The 13792-nt window shown below is 42.9% G+C and overlaps 1 protein-coding gene across 5 annotated transcripts in view; it reads right to left on the bottom strand.

The window, feature by feature from the left end:
* NRK (Nik related kinase) overlaps positions 1–13792 on the bottom strand; it is a 117902-nt gene that overhangs the window by 17522 nt on the left and 86588 nt on the right. For all 5 annotated transcript variants that reach the window (XM_052813433.1, XM_052813434.1, XM_052813430.1 and 2 more), the window contains 7 exons: positions 10397–10490; positions 7723–7896; positions 6779–6908; positions 6242–6400; positions 3813–3956; positions 2422–2556; positions 288–388 (listed from right to left, as the gene is read on the bottom strand). In XM_052813433.1, coding sequence (XP_052669393.1) covers positions 288–388; positions 2422–2556; positions 3813–3956; positions 6242–6400; positions 6779–6908; positions 7723–7896; positions 10397–10490 — 937 coding nt within the window. The remainder of the gene's footprint in view (positions 1–287; positions 389–2421; positions 2557–3812; positions 3957–6241; positions 6401–6778; positions 6909–7722; positions 7897–10396; positions 10491–13792) is intronic.

Genomic DNA, 13792 nt, shown 5'->3' with positions numbered 1-13792 from the left:
TTCCTCCTCCTTTGAGGGAAATCAGCATCAACTTTGTGAACTCCAATGCACATTTTGGCACAGCACTGAAACAAGTTATTCACATCTAACAGAATCATGACTGTGACAGTTTTATGCCTGCCATCTCCAATGTATGTCAAACGAGCTACATTTTCTTTAAAAGAATATGCATTTCATCTTTAACTAGAAATAAATGTTATACAAAGCAACAAAAAGCAAAAGCAAAGAGCAGATGAGAGACAGTGAGAGACAGTGATAAATCTGAACCAAAGTGAAGTTTCACTTACCTTAAAAGCCATGAATTTGTGATAAGGCTTTGGAGCCCAAGCATAAACCTCCACTGAGTTTTTCAAAGCAATTACAAGGAATTTGATTCTCTCATATTTTACTGTAATACAAGAAGAACAATTCCTTAGGTAGTAGGCAGACGCTTAAATCAAAGACCATCTCATCACAGGAAATAATTTCAATGGACTACTTGTAGAGGTAGACATTATCCAGCAAGGGAGACTAATGGATTCTGGACATCAATGTTTAATATCACCAGTGACAATACCTTGACTGAAACCTATAGTTCATTTATTCTCAGTAAAGCCAGATGACTGTTAACAACATTTACATATTGCTTTTCATATATCTATGGAAAAAAAAAAAAATCTTACTAGTGAGAAAAAAAGGTCTTGACCCCGCAGCTAAGCCAACCTACTTTATTTTTCAAGTGTGAACATACACCAACATTGCTGGTTGTGAATAAGCTACTCTTGGAGGAATGGTGGTTGTCGGCTGAACAATTCTGTTACACTCTGCAGGATGAATTTTCATTTCATTGTTCATGTGTGGGGGTTAAATCCCCATGTGCTAGTGTGGGCGAAGGACTCCCACGTTTCTAAGATGAGTAAGCATTTAAGAGATGAGCAATTTCTCTAAGTTGATTAAGGTCATGTTGGGCCCATCAAGAATAAATGAAGAATCATGCATTGAAAATTAAGGCTTCTTCGTACATTGTGTTTTCACTCTGCCATAGACAAGCATTTGCTTTGCAAACAGAACACTAGGGTATCGCATCCCAATGCATTCATCCTTCATTTTATATTCAGTGTCTGCTTGGCAGGGATTTTTAAAAGATGCAGGTGTTATGCTACTGAAGTAAGGTTTGTTTCTGTGGGAGAAGGGCTTGATCAGCCCTTGCTGCTTGCAAAAGGAACAGTTCACACTAGCCAAACACACAGCAGAGGCATGAAGAGTGGATAAGGATAGACACCGGTCAGGAAAATCTCACATGGGCAGAGAAAGAAAAAAACCCCTAAACTCCACCAAAGTGCACAACAGCACATCCTTTTCCTCTTCTACCTGTGGCTGTAAAACCAAAGGTCAAGATACAAGAAGATTCACCAAGAGGAAAAGAGCAGCTGTTTTGTCAAAGTAAGAATGGCTTGTCATATGTAAACACAGAAGCTCCTACCTAATTTTAGGATAACTATTTTTTAATTTTTTTTTTTAAAAAACCACACCAAACCCAAAGATGAGCAACTGAAGTGGAATATGTGGGTGCTTAGCTATAATCACAAAGAAAGTAACAACGCACATCTGTTTCACATTCTTTCTTGTATTTAACCCTTGCCACTTCTAAAGCCGTGGAATATAAAAGCAAAAAAAAATACCAAGCAAGGTATTTATGAGAGCCAGCCACCTCGCCGTCTCCTGCGCTCCTCTATATCATTTCTCTATTTGACTTTGAAAAAAGTGCCACTTTCACATACCATCTTTCACCAAAGCAAAACTTGGCTATACATCATACCCCCTCATGCAGTTAAATGACAGAAACTATCACAATACTGATGTTCATCTTCAAGAATGAACTGCCTGAAAGCCAAATAAAAGCAAGATGGTTTTTCAACTGCTATGGTACCATTTCCAGTGTGTAAGTTTAAACAAAGGTATATTTAGGTCTTTTATGATCTAGAGACAGGGATGAGCTGTAACACATCCAATCTGATCCACCTATGGACATCCTACAAATATGATTTACTAGCACTTCACTAGTCCAGTTTCTTAGCAGTTACTCAGAGCCAGGAGGGAAGCTGAATAGCATGGAAGTGTAAAACGTCAGTCTAATTAAAACCTTAAGTAACTATGGAACTTCTAAACCACTGACTGAGCAACAGACCAGGGCTGGCAGTCTCTTCTTCCAGCCGTCACAGGGAATTCCCGTAAGATCATCCGGTAACTGCTGCAAGAAGAGATACTACCTGAGATGACAGGGAGCAAAGCATCTGCCATGTAAAACAAGGAGGTTTGAAAGAACTCAGAGATATTCAGCCCAATACAATCCTGAAACAGAGCTGAAGAAAAATGCTGGTGTCACGAGATGCAAGAGGATGATTAAGCAGCTTGTCAAGGGAAAAACAAAAAAGTCCTTACCGACTTTGTAGTGTACGCAGCCTTCCAGGTCACCCACAGACACCCAGCCTTGCCGCTTCTCCACCTCTGGGTCATTGCGCAAAATTTTATTTCTCAACCATGATAAGTAATATACCCTCAACTTATTCTTCTTCCCTAGGATTTGGAAGAGAAGACAGACATAATGCTTTAACTCACTGAAGTACAAACTCTCCCACACTTACAAAACCCCAGAGTTTTGTGACCTGGAGTACAGCGGGTCTTTGTGTGCCTCGTCAAGGTGAGAGAAGAGTCCAGCAGCGCAAAAGAAAACCCCCGCGTGATGGTGACACGCAGGAGGGAACTGGAACATGAGCAATCCTATGGCATTTGGCACACGTGCACTTACCTTGTGACTCAAGCTTCATGCAAGATTTTCACACCTGACTAAAATTCTTCCCTCAGGCCAAAGAATAGGTCTCTATAGACGCATGTATTATCAGAAATAATCAGCCTATCTGGCATTTCCTCTTTGATGTGAAGGAAGGAACACAGGTATGGCCTACAATGGCCATTTTGAATACGTGACTCAGTTCTAATTAACTGACAATCTTCATTACAAGCAGCTGTTTTCTTTTGGATGCCTTTCCAGGTGAGAATTCCTTTGTCATCTTTCATCTCAGTCAGTCTTTCTGTTGCTTTAGTTCGTAAGTACATACGGTCAGCAGCAGTCTGGGATCACAGGTTAGTCTAAAAGGGAAGGACTGTCCCACGTAAGCAACTGGACCCGGCAATATGGGACAAACAGCTCTCACCGTCACCTACCGCGGTGAGTCTGGATTGGAGACAAGGAGCTGCCATTCCTTGCTGCACCTACATCTCTGACCTTGTTATGTACTAAGCACCCTTTGAGGCCACTCTCGCCCATGGGGAATAAGGGCCTCAGTACCTTGCAGGGCAGAGTCCAAGCTGTTTGCCAGCAGAGGTTGAAGACGCTACTCCATTTAATGTTACTGATGCTTTCACAGCAGAGATCACTCTCATGTTACTGCTCCTACATCTTGTTGAACACAGAATGAGCTCATTTAATGATATTTTAATAGAATTGCACTTAGATGCTCACCCATCACAGAAACAAAGCAAACAGACTGACAAACTATAACTTGCTGGGAACCAGTTCGTTTTAAGGATATGAAACACTTCATACTTCCCACAAACCGTTTTACACATTAACCGGGTAATGAAATATCCCAAAGCCTCTCTGAATTGAAAATTAAATGTTAAAAATTCAAGAGAGCTTTCCTATTAACAAGAATAACTGTCCTGTGATTTTCTGTAAGAGGAAATTCCTCAACCTAGTTTATAACCTAATTCTTCTTTTTAATTGCTTCCAACCCCAATGCAGGTCAGATACTTTTAGACACTGAACTAACCTGATATAGTAATTAGCACATTGAGTCCTTCCAGAACATCCATTTGCTGGAATCGTCTCCTTGTAATCAGCGAATAAACTCTTCCTTGCCCACTTCTGTCCAGCAGCCACAATCCGTTCTCTGTTCCCACCAGTAAATTTACTCCTGTTGATACACAGAAAAAAGTACTGCATAAATCACCTAATAATTCAGAGGCCACTGAGTGTTCACTGTTTTGAGAACTGATTCTTACTTAGTCTCACTTAATGGTACCTGATAATTTCTCTGTTCCTCTGTGGATGACCTCCCAGAAAAATGAATAGAAAAAAAAAGGATCTCACCATTACAGTTTTTACCCAGCAGAACACTTATATGCCCGTGTAACTTGAAGGATGAGTAGTTCTGCTGAAGTCAATGTTGATTTAAATAAAAAGGAAAATGCTTTGTGAACTTGAACTTCTCAGGTGACCTTGGAAAGTTCCTGTGAGCACTGCAAAAGTTCCAGCCCAGCACCACTCCACTGGCAACACAAGAGATCCAACTAAATGATCTAAGGGTCTCTACCAATTAAAAAAAAAAAAAAAACCAAACCAAAACAAAACACCAAAAATCCCCCAAAACCCCAAACCAAAAAACCCCCTCTTTTCCCAAATACAACACTCAAATCATAGGAGGGCCAAACTTGTGGGAAGAAGGGCTGCTGTTAGGAGGAAGTGGAGTGTTTGTTTGAAAATGGTCTGTGTTTTGCAAGAGTGCTTTCAAATGCCAAATTAAAGGAGTGAATCCATCTGAAATCCAACTGCTCCCAAGGAAGCAAAGGCTCCAGTGGGTTGCTGACATGAGAGGATGTCAAAAATTGTGTTCGGCTGGCATGACAGCTACGTTTCCTAATAGAACCTAATCAGGTTCTAAAGAAACGACACGAGGTATCCTGCTGTAACAAGCCAACTCCTCTACTGGCAATGGTCTGTGACAAGTACCTGGTGCTCTTCAGCCTCAAAGCACATTTAATTACAGACCTTACCACACAGCTCTGTTCTTAATTTAAAATCTTGGACTCCTACAAACATACATTACACAAAATCCATGAAGCTGTAAATTGGAAATCTACATTTCCTTTGGATAATGTTTCATCTACTTCATTAATTTTCCATTCCAGACTCAAGAAGTGAGGAGGAGTAAAAGGCTGGGTGAGTCCCACAGAATACATCTGTTCTTCTGAAGTAGAAAGATGGTTAAAACAACTCAAGAGCTTAGCTAGTGTGAGACTGGGACAAGGTCTACAGTTGTTGAAAACTGGCCTGACTACACTCATCTTGGTTTTACACCATGTGAAGCTGATCCTGTAAAAAGGGTGATCCAGCAAGGTTCTGAGTAAGCACTGACAGCAGGAACTAAGGAAGCCAAGCTTTTGGAAAGACTGACGTTTGACCTTCAGATTCTTGGAATACTTAACACACAGGACAGCAAAAGGCTTCAGGTTTGGATTATTTCCACTGGGTCAGGGCTTAGTGTGATCAGCTGTACTCGTATGCAGCTAAGACAAGAGTAAGTATCATGAGCCGCATAAGTTACTCAAACATTTGCAACTTTTGGTTCTTCCAATGAGAACAGTTTCAATTTGCTGCCTGATCAAAACATTTTCTCATTCTGATGCACAAAATCCTTTGCAACTTGTCCTAGTTTCAGCTGGGATAGAGTTAATTTTCTTTCTAGCAGCTGGTATAGTGTTATGTTTTGGCTTCAGTATGAGAAGAATGTTGATAACACACTGATTTTTTCAGTTGTTGCTAAGTAGTGTTTACACAAAGTCAAGGATTTTTCAGCTTCCCATGCCCAGCCAGCGAGAAAGCTGGAGGGGCACAAGAAGTTGGGAGGGGACACAGCCAGGGCACCTGACCCAAACTGGCCAACAGGGCATTCCATACCATGTGACACCATGTCCAGTATATAAACTGGGGGGATCACTGCTCGGGAACGAACTGGGCATTGTTCGGCAAGTGGTGAGCAATTGCATTGTGCATCGCTTGTTTTGTATATTCCAATCCTTTTATTATTTTTGTCATTTTATTATTGTTATTATTATCATTATTAGTTTCTTCCTATCTGTTCTACTAAACTGTTCTTATCTCAACCCATGAGGTTTACCTTTTTTTTTTTTTCTCCCCCGATTCTCTCCCCCATCCCACGGGGTGAGGGGGAGAGAGTGAGTGGCTGCGTGGTGCTTTGTTACCGGCTGGGGTTAAACCACAACACAACTGTATGTCGTCTGTTTGCCATCTTCTACCAGGAAGGCAGTGTCATGCGAGTGATATCTACTCAGTGATCCACTCCAGGACTTTCTGACAGGAGAGGTGCAATACAACTGTAAAATCTGCCTGGCATATACTGCCAGCCTCTCCTGCTGCTGCCTTCCCTCCATACACATGCCCAAGTACTTCTGAGCTTACCCCACAAAGCAGCACAAAGGACCTCCGAGTTGAATTTCTTCTTGTATTTACGAATTTCTGGACTGTCACTCTGCGGGCGGATATTTGTCGGGTTGACGTTGACAACAGAGCCCTTCCTTGCATTTTCCCTCCTGACAGGTTCAGGTTTTGCACCAGATGCTAGAATGAAAGACATATGCAGGCATGAAAAATGTGAGTGTTTGGCTACATCTCACATTTGACCTATGGCCGAATGAAAGAAACCCCAGAGGGGTGAGAAAACACCTCGGGAGCATTACATAGCCAGAGAAAAAAAAAACCAAACATCTGGAAGATTCCCCAGGCATTCCTGAGTAAACACTGTGGTAACAGCAGAGTAGAGCAAGCTACATCTGGAAGAAGGGCAAAAGCAGTACAACGAAAATTCATAGCGATGTGGAGTTTCATTTTCTGAAGATGTTAACTAAGAATTTCCATTTCCAAGCAATTGGCCCTCCCCACTCCCAAAAATAAAGAAACCAGGAGTGACGTTTTATGAGAAGGGTAAAGCATACTCACGAGAACTACAGGAAGGTCCTACTGGACTGGTGGGAGGGGTGATTGGCAGAAGTCTAGGATCTATGAATGAAGTAAACGATGCTGTAGACGATGTACTGCTCTTTGAAGGTGTGCTTTCAGTGCACAGGGCCTACAATGAAAAACAAGAGCGACTTCAGGAAGACGATGCTAGGGGAGCAGACAGCACAGCAGTGCAACGCCTCTGAGGTTCAGAAGAAATGGCATGTGGCTTACTCAGACATGATGAGCAGTTTTAAAGCAGGAGATACATGGTACAAATTCAGCGACAGAAGGGGAGGCCTGAGCAGGGAGTTTAGCCAGGCACGGCACTGAAATAACCAGTCCCCAGAAGAAGAGCACGTCGTTCGCTCCCTGCTGTCTCACCGGCAACAGGGCGTTGCTCAAATCTCTTCGCAGCGAGGACACCGCTGCCTCAAGGAAGGCAGTTTAAGACGTGACCCCCGACAGAGCCGTTATCTGCCTCCAGTGACACACTTCTCCCCGGGAGACCCTCACGGCGGTGTTAGAGTCCCTTCGGGGCTGCCCTGGCCCCCGCGCAATCCCGCCTGACCCGTGGATGGAAGAAAGCCAGGGACCATGAGCAGAGGCAGACGAGAGTGCTGTGCTGCTGACACGACAGGTAAAGGAGCAGAGGGTGCAAGCCCTTCTAGCTTGTGTAAAAGGGGAAAAAAAAAGGGAAGGAAAGAAAAGGGAGCAGAGAGAGAGATGGGGGCAAACAAGCGGAACAATAAAATCTGTTAGGGAGCTCAAGATTTCTTCTCTGTCCCCTAGATAAAACTTCTAAAGAAAAGAAGGGATGTGGTGAAAAATCTCATCAGAAAAAGAGACAGGATAGGTGAAGTTAAAAGGCTCTCGATCTCAGGCTCCCAAGGGCTGCAGGAAAACGATGGTACAATTCATTTGATCTGTAATTTATCTCTTACCTTACTCAGAGGTTTGTTCTGAGGTTCCTGGCTAGTCAGTGGCACTTTTGGTGGGTTCACAGAGGAGTCTGAAATTTGGCTTTGCTGGAGGAGATCTGGCAGGAGATAGTTCTGGTTGTTTACACTCCAGAGGCCTTCTTGGGGGCTAGAAATTTGTTTCCCTAGAATCTGATCCTGCACATGAGAACATACAGTTAAACTTCACATTTAGCATACTTCCAACGCACTATGCAACCCTGTTAATTAGGACAATAACTAATGAGCTTATGGGAGGGGTGCTCTGTGTGATGCATCGTGGAAAGACAAACCCTATGGAAAGACTAAAATAAAAAAATAAATACAAAAGTGTGTGGCAAACACTGGAGACATCAACACTGGCTTCCACTGCTGAAGTGCTCCACAAATGTTCCTCACCTACGTTACCTCAGCCACAGGTAAAGAAGCAACTTCATCCTCAGAGACGCTTGAGACAGAATCAGATGACTTGTCCTAGCATTCTGATCTGACCTCTACCTACCACGGTCAGAAGTAGGTACTTGTTGATTCTGGACCTGCATTTAGTTCCAAGCCCCTCACCATTCATTTCATTGCTACTTTCCATTTACTGAATTAGGAGACCTTATTGTAGAATGACATTCAGTAGGATCCAGTACCAGCATTTCCAGTACAATGATGTTTGGTACTGCAGACCTCCTTACAGGATCCCACCACCTTCAAGGAAATACTTGTAAACTAGGCAAGGTGTGAGGCACCACACAAGCTCTCTCCCCGACAGCACAAAATACCGAGTCAGAGGTCGGTTTCTTGGAATACGTGGCTGAAAGCTCTGAGAGGAAGAAATACGGGATGTATAAAGCGAGCGGTGTCCCCGATGGGGAGAGCAGTGCAGAGGGATCTACCCCTGGCTGTGATCAGTCAGGGTACCTGAACACCATTGGCACCGGAACGTAGAGTGACAGGAGTCAAGCGCTACACTAGAAAATTCCTCCTAAATTACACCGAAGCAAAAAGCACCACCAAACTCGAGCAGCTTCTGGCTGGTTGAATTCAAGGCAAGTCTGTACATTGTACTGACTTTGATAAACAACCTACTGAAATCAGATCAGCTTTTTTGAATGCTGGCCAAAATATGAAAAAAAAAAGTAGATAATTCTAAATAAAAAGACATTTGCCTTTTAAAAGCCAAGTAATTAACTAGAAATCAAATTGATGCTCTAAGTATTTAACATTTTAATTTAGATACAAAAAAACAAACCAAACCAAAACATACATGTCAGTATTTGAGATTAGGGAATCAAGCCAGTATGGAGCTTTTTTTTCAGTTTTGAGTCAGGTTCAGCTGAACTGAACCAAACCCCCGTTTGAATCATTTGGTACACCCTAACCACTTCAAACCAGTTCATGCTGATGGGCCGGGGAAAGGGATGTTGGAAGAAGTCGTGGACACTCATGATGGCTGTGGTTGGTGAAACAGAGGTGGGAGGAAAGGATAGGAGTCTCCGTGAGAAGGAGGGAGAAGACTGGAAGGCATCAGAGAGATTTGTGAGGAGAAGTGGCAGTCATCTGTCTGTTCTCCCTCCCGCATTGTCCTCCCCAAACCCACCAGAACGTGACCTCCACTCTTTTCCATCCTCCCTCATCCTCAGTCTGGGCCTCGACAACTCCATCCTTCTCCTTTCTCTCAGGCAGCCCATTTCCAATGCCCGGATATCGGGGGAAAGTGAAAGCACTGGGCTGATTTTGCCACAAGAAAAGTACTGGGTTTGCCCCATTTATAATTACTTCTCCGAAGCAGGGTCTTTTCTCCTCGAAGATGGTGGGACGAAGGCAAAGTAGGACTCCCTCCCCAGTCAGGAAGGATGCCACTCTGGTCTGAAGCTTAGAAATCACACCAGAGGTAAAGAAAAGTCCTTTTTCTTCCTAGCCCTGCCACAGCTCACACAAGCAGCTCTGGGGAAAACATCAGTTTCATAGCAATTTATTTTCCCTATCTGTGAAATGAGAGTACCCTCAGCAATATGCGAGAAGTGCTCTGATGCTGAGTGCAAGTCTTATTACTGTAATTTTTTTTGGCTTCCAACCACAAAGAACACTGTTCTGCTTTGTCCGTCTTCATCTTTTCTGCACTAATATTTATCACAGGGGAAAATCCACATGACTTGAAGTCCCTGCTAGAAACTACAGCTGGGAAGGAACCACAACGTGACACATGAGAAGACATGTATTTGTGCTAAGCCAGTAGGGAGAGATGAAGTGTTTTTCCCCCTCTTCTGATAATATTTTAAGTAGTAAGCAGTAGTTCTCTTTAAATTGGAATAAAAAAGTCAAGATTTTTAAAAATAGCAACAATGCACACCAACAATAATCAACAGTATTGCTTTTTGCAACCTGCCCAGTGCCTTCGAGAAATACATTGACATCAGAAACTACTACCAGGTCAATAACAAGGACAAAGAAAGAAGTGCAATTTCGTAGGTAAATGTAAGCATTTTTACAGGAAGCACAAAACCTTAAACTACACATTTTTTCAAGGCTTATAGCTATAATTTGCAATGACAGAGCAGGACTTCAGAGTGAAAATGCTGCTGAGAAGAAATGGATAGTGTTCATCATGCACATTAACGATCCGACTCCCCCCCCACTGTACCCATCCCCTTACAAATGGCCAAATTACCTTCTGTTCTGCGACGGTGCTTTGGGGTTTCAGTTCAATTCCATCTGGTACTCTCGTCCTTGAGAAATCTGCCACTCTGCTGCTTAGCAGTTGCCTGGTAACAAACTCCAATTAATGAACAGAACTACTTCAGGGGGAAAAAAAAAGCCCCAAAAACCAAAAAGAAAAAAACCCCACATACACATGTTCAAAAGTGAGCATAATTAACATTCACTAGTTACACTTAAAGGTTCTTGTACAAAAGCAAGCTGATTAGTCTGTGGATGTGCCTGAACGGACTCGAGCCTGAGGACCACTCACACACAGCAGGAAGCTCTCCCCACCTCGACGGAGAGCATCCCTTCATCTCCCTGCATCTCACCCATCATTTTTCAGACACTGCATAGCTCAGGCAAGTGAGAGCTGGTCCCCTCAAGCTGTCATTTGAAAAGTGGCTACTTCAAAACTTCTCCTGCCTCCCCTCGTACACTATCCTGCTGGGTGCAATTATGAGCCACCCTGCTCTCCAGAGAAAGCATCAGCTGCACTTGCAAGGAGAAGAGCCACTGCTCCGCTATATGCTGGTATCAGGGACCTCTCTGCCAGTGCCTATGGGGACAGGCTACACTGGAATTTCATACTGTGAATCAGTCCCTGAAACCTGGACCTCCTCACCTTACGTACAAAGAAACAAAGAAAACGTTGCCCAGTGCACATAGAGACAGAAGAACGTAAGAGCTGCTAGACCGGCTGGGGCCAAAAGCCCACCTAGTCCAGTATCCTGTCTTCAACAGTGACCAAAAGCAGATACCTAAAGAAAGAGTAAGAACAAGGCAAGCATCTGTTGTGATATACCCCAGCATACTACTACTTCCTACACAACCACTGGAATATTTGCATTTTAAACTTTTTCACCCAAGTGGGACAGCCTCAAACTTCTGTCAGTGAGACTCCGGCCCCATTTCTGTGCATTTCCACCCCACATTATTTATTTATTCCACTTATTTATTTATATTCATTTATTCATTACTGCAATCCATTTAAGCCTATTACACTTCTGCCTCCTCTCCAGTAATTGTACAACTGACTGCATTCAGGATCCTGGTGTGAAGGGCTCTACAGTGTTATGTGACAACTGGTAGGAGAGTATAAGGTTTTGTTTTTTTTTTTAAATGTTGCCCAATGCGATAACAAAGGAGGTTTGGTGAGAGAGCTACCGACTTAAGATGGTTGTGAAGGAGCAGACGTTTTTGTGGCCTTTTTTTGTCGGTTTTTTTTCGGTTTTGGGTCATTCCCCCCCCCGCTTCTATGGGATGGGTAAATATTTGCATACTAAACTTACAAGGAATGGCAAGATATGGAGTAGGATCAATGGTGAGTACAAGGACCTGTTCTTATCAGGAAAGCAAGCAGCAGCTGCTTTTAAATGATGTCAACCTCCCACTTCTTAGGGGAGAAAGTAAATCCTAGCCAAGCACGTAACTGCACCGACCTTGTCCAAATTTTGGCAGGGAACAGCATACAAAGAGCAGAGAGGGGAAACTGAACTATACAAAATGAGTCCCAGGAAACTCAGTGTTTTAGGGGGGATTATGAACGCTGCAGGCATCAGAGGAGGAAGCACTCTCAGTAGAGTTGAGAAATTAGCATCAATGGAATAGATATGTTATACAAGCAGGTAAGATGCTGGATCACATACACTGATATCCTTTCCTTAAAACAAAAACCTGGTGTATGTGAGGAAGAATTCTGGCTCATCTCACTGACAAGAAAAACAAGACCAAAAGTTGTTTTACTGGTGAAAGACAGCTGCCCTTAGTCCTGGCTTCCTCAGAAATGAGCCTTCTCAGGGTGGTTAACAGGATTCGTCCAAGAAAATATGAAGCTCTTTCTCTTGCATGTGTGCATATCCTAAGTCTAGTCCTGCTGGGCACCTCCAGGAAAGCTGGAGCGTGGACATCAAAAGCTGTTCCACAGCCCAGGCAAGAACAAAATAACCCCACAGATTGTTTTCAATAGCCAACTAAAACTTGTCCCAGGGTGTCTCAGCCAAAGCCCACACAGAAACACTTGTACAGGATGCAAGGGGCTTCAGATCCTGCATTCACATGCTTTAGATAGCAAGAAAAAAAAAACCCTTCACTTTCTCCAGAATATGCAAAGTTTCAAAGCTGGCTGCTGCTTTTACTTCGATCACTACCCTTTTTGCTATTTACTTGGTAGTAATCAGGATATATTTCCCAAAATATCTATCTTTTAATATAAGTGACGTTCAGCCAAGGTGAAGGGACTTTGTTAATAGACAAGATTATACTTTTGATTTTACAGGAGTTCTTGCGGTGGTTGTGCGCACAGGACGGCAAACCTGACGGGGATCATCCTGCTAATTCCAATTCTCTAGAGGACTGGTGGATCTCACACACAGAGGAGATGCAAATCATACATGCAGACTTCCAAAGGCAGTGATACCACTCCTTCAAATCATTACAGCATGCAAGGATCACAGCAATCTAACACTTACACAGCAAAGTCATTGCTACAGGGCAAATCCATATTTTTATGTAGAGTCTTTCTGAGGTCTAGGATGAATTCTATGACCTAGAGTGAATAAAACTTTTTACAGATCAGAATAAGGTGGTTTGGAAGAGGAGCAGTAAGAAAATAAAGGCATTCATTACAGTAAAAAGACAGCTCTTTCGGGTGCACTGAATAAGCTACAAGATTTTTAACTTTCTCCCTCCTCATCCCTCAGCTTTGAAAATGAACTTCAGAAATGCAAATCAGGAGCATATGCAGGCACAAAAACTCTACCTTCCTCAGAGCAGCAGAGGGGAAAGGACTGGTACCAGGCCAACACAGTAGCTTGCCAACAGTGCTACAAATCTGTGCATCTCTTCCTGAAGACTGACAAAACTGCATGTGCAATTATGTCAGAAGAGCAAGAACCCCATCCCAGAGAGCTCTGTGGCCCTGTGATGCACTTCAAAGTAAATCCTAGAACTTGAATTATACTGAAGTCTCTTTGCAAGAAAATTAGAAGTTTCATTCGTCAATACTAAAAAATAAATTCTGTTTGCTCTTCCAAACAGCAGGGCTGGCCAACTGATCCCTCGACTCTCTTTCACTTGGACTAGCAAACTATTCACGCACCATTATTTCTCAGCAGAATACACATTTTGCATGACAGGTAAACACCACAAGATGTCAGTCACAAAATCAGCAAGAGAAACTGGAAAGCTAGAGAGACACAGTTCAGGTGAGATCAGCTTGGTACAAGCCGCAGCATCATCTGCACAGCAATTGTGCAAAATAACAATCTTAAAAATACAGCAAATTTTACAAAACCAAATCCTGCTTACGCTATCTGCTCATTATAAACAGCCCTGGTGAAGGAATCAACTTTTCAGCGGTAATTAT

The sequence above is a fragment of the Harpia harpyja genome, chromosome 18 (genome assembly GCF_026419915.1).
Source record: "Harpia harpyja isolate bHarHar1 chromosome 18, bHarHar1 primary haplotype, whole genome shotgun sequence".
Classification (NCBI taxonomy): Eukaryota; Metazoa; Chordata; class Aves; order Accipitriformes; family Accipitridae; genus Harpia; species Harpia harpyja.
Note: the sequence above shows the minus strand (reverse complement) of the source record. Positions and strands in the feature narration are given on the sequence as shown.